At 39.0% G+C, this 7,783-nt stretch overlaps 1 protein-coding gene across 4 annotated transcripts in view; it reads left to right on the forward strand.

Annotated features, from left to right (window-relative positions):
• Window positions 1-6,290, forward strand: part of LOC137259994 (kinesin-like protein KIF23) — a 31,458-nt gene extending 25,168 nt beyond the window's left edge. For all 4 annotated transcript variants that reach the window (XM_067797672.1, XM_067797674.1, XM_067797671.1 and 1 more), the window contains 2 exons: window positions 1,861-2,042; window positions 2,658-6,290. In XM_067797672.1, coding sequence (XP_067653773.1) covers window positions 1,861-2,042; window positions 2,658-2,682 — 207 coding nt within the window. In that variant the 3' untranslated portion in view covers window positions 2,683-6,290. The remainder of the gene's footprint in view (window positions 1-1,860; window positions 2,043-2,657) is intronic.
• Window positions 6,291-7,783: the final 1,493 nt, after the last annotated feature.

A 7,783-nucleotide genomic window follows, 5' to 3' on the forward strand; every position in this document is an offset into this window, starting at 1 on the left:
AATAAGGGATGGCAACATAGATATACTGAAGGAAAGAAATAAAGGATGGCAACATAGATATACTGAAGGAAAGAAATAAGGGATGACAACGTAGATATACCAAAGGAAAGAAATAAGGGATGACAACATAGATATACCAAAAGGAAATAAATAAAGGATGGCAACATAGATATACCAAAGGAAAGAAATAAAGGATGGCAACATAGATATACCAAAGGAAAGAAATAAAGGATTACAACATAGATATGCCGAAGGAAAGAAATAAGGGATGGCAACATAGATATACCAAAGGAAAGAAATAAAGGATGACAACATAGATATACTGAAGGAAATAAATAAGGGATGACAACATAGATATACCAAAGGAAAGAAATAAGGGATGACAACATAGATATACCAAAGGAAAGAAATAAGGGATGACAACATAGATATGCCGAAGGAAATAAATAAGGGTTGACAACATAGATATACCAAAGGAAATAAATAAGGGATGACAACATAGATATACCAAAGGAAAGAAATAAGGGATGACAACATAGATATACCAAAGGAAAGAAATAAGGGATGACAACATAGATATACTGAAGGAAATAAATAAGGGTTGACAACATAGATATACTGAAGGAAAGAAGTAAGGGATGGCAACATAGATATACCAAAGGAAATAAATAAGGGATGGCAACATAGATATACCAAAGGAAATAAATAAGGGATGACAACATAGATATACCAAAGGAAAGAAATAAGGGATGACAACATAGATATACTGAAGGAAATAAATAAGGGATGACAACATAGATATACTGAAGGAAATAAATAAGGGTTGACAACATAGATATACTGAAGGAAAGAAGTAAGGGATGGCAACATAGATATACCAAAGGAAAGAAATAAGGGATGACAACATAGATATACTGAAGGAAATAAATAAGGGTTGACAACATAGATATACTGAAGGAAAGAAGTAAGGGATGGCAACATAGATATACCAAAGGAAATAAATAAGGGATGGCAACATAGATATACCAAAGGAAAGAAATAAGGGTTGACAACATAAATATACGGAAGGAAAGAAATAAGGGTTGACAACATAGATATACTGAAGGAAAGAAATAAGGGATGGCAACATAGATATACCAAAGGAAATAAATAAGGGTTGACAACATAAATATACGGAAGGAAAGAAATAAGGGTTGACAACATAGATATACCAAAGGCAAGAAATGAGGGATCACATAAAACGACAGGTGTTCCTTAGTTTTTTCCAAGGAGTCATTGTATTGAATATTTTGTAAAGAGACCTGGAAAAAGTAAGGGAACCCTTGTGCTTTCATGTGATCCCTTCTTTTTTTTCCCTCAGTATATAAAAAAAAGGTAAAGACACAAATGGCAAGAGGCCATTTAGTGAGTTCAACCTTTGACAAGAGTCTTTGTGTCACTACCAAAATGGAAAAATGTCCTTATGACATTTAGGATGATTATTGGTTAGCTTCCATGAAATTTTAACTCTTTTCTCAGAGCATTGTGTATTTACTGTAATTTTCCAGGTATATTAATGGTCGGCATGTCAAGATCCGACTTAGAGTGGGTCTTCAGCAACAAATGCTTTTTGTTAGACACAACTAACAGGATCTTAGTGGTCATGGCAACTGTTGATCATTAGATTGTCTTGTCCACACTCGATTTTTATCACAGACTGACACCACATAGCTGGGATAATACTGAGTGCTGAATAAACAAACAAACAGCATTCATGAGATCATCACATCGACTGTTACAGAGGTCTTTATTGTGATTTGAAACCTGTATTTAGCCTGTTCCGAATGTGTTATGGAATGCTAACATACTATTGTTTTTCAGGGTACTGTGCTGCCGACTGCTGGTGGAGGTACGGCTGTTGTGTTCAACGATGTGGAGACGTTACGCCATAGTGCACCAGGGACGAGGAAGAGGAGAAGTTCATGTCCACAACCACAGGACTTTGATGGGGACTGGACGGACACAGAAACACGGTGCAATATTGCCCTAGAGGGACATGGAAAGTGAGTATGCGTTTCTCACAGCTTGGTGTAGTCATGTCCTTTATACAAATATCACAGCTTCCACGGTAAATCTGAGTCAGTTGTTTCACTGATCCAAGTACGGTAATCCAAATACAGCATGTTCCATCTTCAGGGCTAAACCTTTGATATGTTTCTGCAGCATTTGATGCAATATGTATTGTTATTGTTTGCCACAATCGGGCAAAACACTATCAGGTGAACCAGTTTTATTAACTTTTAATCCACATGCAACAACATCGCTGATTCGCTGTTGTAAGTTCTGCCAGTGAAAGCTTGTTTCCAAAAATCTTTCGTTTGGTAACATTTGATTTCCGTTTTTGTTCATGATCGGGAATGATCATTTCTCAGAAAAAAAGTACTAGCTGATCAGAACAGTATACTAACCTACATATTAAGTAAGTACGTTTAGCTAAATACTTCAAACATCCAAATCTACAAGGGGTCCACCTAATATTAACCTTATGGGGCACTTGGACCCTCGTATCAAGCATGGGGTCCACCCACATTTATCCAGGTGAGGCATTGACCCACTGAAAATATCCTAGGTTTATCCCTTTATCTGAAGTATTCCTAATAAATCTTTTCTTGTTTCAGGCGAAGCAAAGCATCGGCAGTGTGATAACAGTTTACTGTGAAATGTGTTGTTGCCCATGGACTGTGTGAGAGGCCCAGTTGAGGTGGACAAATGTTGCCTGCCTTAGTTTTGGGCACAGGGCTGTGAAGTGGACACTTAGGACAGTTTCATCTGAGAACAAATGAAAATGTGCTTAGAAACCGACACAACTCATTGTGTTGACATGTGTTAGTTTTAGAATGTTACAACATTGTGTTTGGGCGGAAGTGTTACATTGTCATAGTACAGCTTCCTGGTACTTATAGATGGGTAATCATCTATTTCAAACGGACTCATTATTTCTGCATCTAAATAAGGTGAGCTATGGACAACTACAAACATCAATACTAATATTTACTTTGTGTACAGTAATTCAAAAGACCTGTTGACATTTGTGTTTTTGTTCCCCAGTCAAGTTTAAATTTGCATTTCCTCTTCTACAAAGCAATCTTATTGCCGTTACTGTTGTAACTATGTGTTAATAATGGGAGTTATTATCCTCAATAATGGGATTGCTTTGCTTTATTTATAAAAGAGCTTTGCTTAAAATTACTGTCATTTGTTGGCTGGGTCCAATAGAATAATCTTTGACTGTTCACATTAAACAGGGTTAAATGAAGCTGACAAAATAGGTCCATGACTAGTGGTTAATCCAGTAGCTCATCACATAAAAGTCACAGGATGATTTGCCCATGTGTGTACATTATGTGAAGCTTATTTCTGGTGAGCCCCGCTGTGGAATTACCAAAAAAGCGATGTAAAACCCATTTTACTCAATATAAAACAAATGCACCTAGTAAAATATTCATCTAATTTATATTTCTTCTGACCCCAAACATCATTATGAGACACATTTCCACTTTTCCTTGCCGATTCTAAAATGACTGGACCTTGTTGGGTTTTGCTGACATTTGTCCGGTGGGCTAGCATATTTGTACCACCTATTGTTGTACCAGGAGGCTGCAGCTACATATGCATGTACAGTGACATATCAGTTTTAGCGATGATTACATCCAGTGTGTATATGAGAATAATCATGTATAATCCTGTGTATAAGTCTGTCTTTCATACTTGTATAGCTAACTCTATTAGATTCAGATTGCTCTTCTCAATCATTTCCAGGGTCTGTAGTACTTCTCATAGCAGGTAATCTTTTCTTCTAACAGCCTAAGGAATCATGTGGGCAAATTGTCACGGGTGCTTTTTTCTGCTCGGTAGTGGACAGTGGGGTAGCCTTGTGGTTAAAGCTTTCACACATCACACTGAAGAGCCTGGTTTAATTCCACACATAGGTACAATGTGTGAAGCCAGTATCTCTTGTCCCCTGCCATATCACTAGATTATTGCCAATAGGTCTCTTCAGCGTGATCAGTGAGTGCTTTAACCACTGGGACACCATCCCACTCCTTATAGAAAAAAAATTGATTTCCCGGGTCAATAAGGAAAGTGTTGATTCGTGGATCTCTCTAGTGAAGTATTCCTGCTACAAGAACATACATGGTTTAGTAGAAAGTGACCTTTTATTCAGATAAATATGAACCTTGGTAAGTTGTTTAACAGCTTTTTGAGTTAGATATGATTTCGTATTTTCGATATGAACTCACATTAGAGCTGCGATGCTTCTTTCATATGATTCAGTTATTCCTAGAAGTCATACTACACAAACATAACACAACAAATGATTTCTTTCAAATGACTTAATCTGTCATGACTGGTGTGTATTTAAACATAAAGCTTTCCAACAGCAGGTGATCCTTAAATTGGTTTGAGTAGGATAAAACAAAGTGTGTCTTATCTGATATAAACCTTATGGTCAAAGGATACAATAGTCCGATTCCTCCCATGGATAAACTATCACCTTGGCTAGTAAACTTGTATGGTTCTCTTGAGGGTAACACTGTCTGACATAAGCCTCATTGTAGCAGTGTCGCCCGAGGCGGTAGGCGAGGGATAACACGGTTACCAAGAGGCGTACACCAGATGCGTCATTTATCTTACCACCATGAACAAACTGTCATTTTATTTAATTTTTGAAGATCAATAACCTCACTACCGATTATGTGACATGTAAACAAAATGGCGTCTGCCTCTTGACTGGATTTTTAAATGAGTGAAACATATTCTGACAAACTTAAAACTGCTTAAAATATGTTTAAGTTGAGTGTGCAAAGGATGCAATGTATAAAATAGTTTAAATAAAGCAGTTAAAATCGATTAAATAAATGTGTGTACACATGGTGAACTCAAAACTGCAGATACTCTGACCAATGTAATTGGAGTGTTTTACATGAAGGTAAGATAAATCAGTATGCCTGTATGTTTTACACAGACTTAATGACCAGATATTTTTGAGGGATACTGTTGTCAATTTAAGACCTATTGGTGTCTGAATGCACTGTGTGGTGTGTCTGGCTGTGATTGTGTAAGTTCATACTCCTTCAGCTTTAATGGAGATTCTGTACTTGCATGTCAGTTCAATACTGGAGACATGTTTCATGAAACGGAGATGACACTTATGTAGCTGGATTGTTTTCCAGCTGTGTACTTGTCATTAGACATCTTTTATCTCTCCTGTCTCTCAGATCTCGCATCTTTTCTTGCCTTATTCTATTGAATCTCAGATAACATTACACACTTCATTACTATTTTCAATCACAATGCTGTGTAATTTCATCTCATTCATCAGATTAGTCTCGGACCAGATTTTGTGACCCAAGTCGTTTTTGTTCTTGTTTTCTGATTATTTTTCTCGTCACCTTCAAGTATTGTTTATTTGTTTTGAAACATTTGAAACTGGTTATCTTAAAAATATGAGTAATTTCATATATTTCCATGTTTTTTAGTTTTGTGTTGGTCATTTTGTATAAGTATTTTACCATCCGACTTGCACAATTTCCATAAAATTTTGTTCTTCAAATATCTTTGTTTGGTCAAGGCAGCACTGATGGCCAGCAATTGCCTGGTTACCTAAATTGATTAAATATGCAATGTAGAGTTACTTCTATTTGACATGCCAGGAACCGATGATCATGAAGTCAATGTTGGTTTAAATCTGCTGTTTCTAAACTAGTCAGTATCATACCAGTGCTTGTGGGTTTTACCAACTGCCAAACGTCAAGGTCTGCATCAGCTCGGGCTTCCTGTTTTCATACACTGTCTTGACCCCATATTTAACTGCCGTGGTGGGGTAGCCTAATGGTTAAAGTGTTGACTCGTCACGCTTTAGACTCCGGTTTGAATCCCACATGGGCACGATATGCGGAACCCGTTTCTGGTGTCACCAGCCGTGATATTGTTGGAATATTGTTAAAAGCGGGATAAAACCATACTCACTCACTGCATTTGAACACATTCAGGTTGCCTTGTCTGTACGAGTTCAGTATGTGGTGACATATTACATTTGGGTTTGAGCTGAACTGTCTTAGCCCCTCCAAACTCTTGGAATACGTGAATACTGTGTGTGTTATTGTATATATGTTATATAGACATTGTGTACACTTATTTATCATGCATATACATAGCTACTGACGACTATGCAAGTTTGTGATAAAAACACCATAATTCATGTACCAGTGAACTCATAGTCAAATAAACATTTTGTAGATGACTCTTTATGCCTTTTGTATTCTTTTTCATTTACACAGTTCTGGGCTAGAATTGCTGAGTTAATGCCAAAGGACGGCTAGCCAGACTTTTCTTCATGTTCGATGTTATCAGGTCAGTGACCATGTTGTCAAGCCACTGACCCATTCACCATTACTGCAGTTAATTTGACATTAGCAACTATGGTAAACGAGTATTCAAGTTTTGAAGAGAATATTAGTTCCTGTTTAGTTAGTTAGATTCTGCTGGTACTGCTGCTACTACTACTACTTCTACTATTATGGGATGTTTATATAGCGCACATATCCATGCAACTATCGCTTGCTCAAGGCGCTGGTATTTGTTCATTGGATCATTGGATGTCCATCTCAACTCCCTGGGGAGTATACAACTCTTGCTGCCACTAGGTGCACCAAGTATAATGTGGCTCTCTCATCCTAAGAGGTACCCAATTCACAGTACTTTGTCCAAGTTTACTGCACGTTGCTGTACCTGCAACTAGGTGTATGCCATATTGATGTGTCCACCATCTGGTCATATACCAACAGATTCATTGGTTCTTTTAAGTGCACACGGTTGTGTACTGTACACTGGGGGTTGTAACAACACGGAAAGAGTCTGCACACAAGGTTGACTCCAAAGTTTCTACAAGTGGACTCGATCCCGACATCTCAAGTTCGCTGGATCACAAGCCTGGCGCTTTAGCCAGCTGGCCCATCGCGACCCCTGTAGTGACAGCAGCAGTAGTAGTAGTACCAGCAGTGGCAGCAGCAGCAGCAGCAGCAGCAGCAGCAGCAGCAATAGTAGTAGTAGCAGTAGTAGCAGTACAAGCAGTAGTAGCAGCAGCAGCAGCAGCAGCAGTAGTAGCAGCAGCAGTAGTAGTAGTAGCAGTAGTAGTAGTACAAGCAGTAGTAGCAGCAGCAGTAGCAGCAGCAGTAGTAGTACCAGCAGTAGTAGCAGCAGCAGCAGCAGCAGCAGTAGTAGCAGTACAAGCAGTAGTAGCAGCAGCAGTAGCAGCAGCAGTAGTAGTACCAGCAGTAGTAGCAGCAGCAACAGCAGCAGTAGTAGCAGTACAAGCAGTAGTAGCAGCAGCAGTAGCAGCAGTAGCAGTAGTAGCAGTACAAGCAGCAGTAGCAGCAGCAGTAGTAGTACCAGCAGTAGTAGCAGCAGCAGTAGCAGCAGTAGTAGTAGCAGTAGTAGTACCAGCAGTAGTAGCAGCAGCAGTACCAGCAGTAGTAGCAGCAGTAGTAGTACCAGCAGTAGTAGTACCAGCAGTAGTAGTAGCAGTACAAGCAGTAGAATCAGTAGTAGCAGTGTAGCAGCAGCAGCAGTAGTAGCAGCAGCAGTACTAGTAGTACCAGCAGTAGTAGCAGCAGCAGTAGTAGTAGTAGCAGCAGTAGTAGCAGCAGTAGTAGCAGCAGTAGTAGTACCAGCAGTAGTAGCAGCAGCAGCAGCAGCAGTAGTAGCAGCAGCAGTAGTAGCAGCAGCAGTACCAGCAGTAGTA

The sequence above is a fragment of the Haliotis asinina genome, chromosome 13 (genome assembly GCF_037392515.1).
Source record: "Haliotis asinina isolate JCU_RB_2024 chromosome 13, JCU_Hal_asi_v2, whole genome shotgun sequence".
Taxonomy (NCBI): domain Eukaryota; kingdom Metazoa; phylum Mollusca; class Gastropoda; order Lepetellida; family Haliotidae; genus Haliotis; species Haliotis asinina.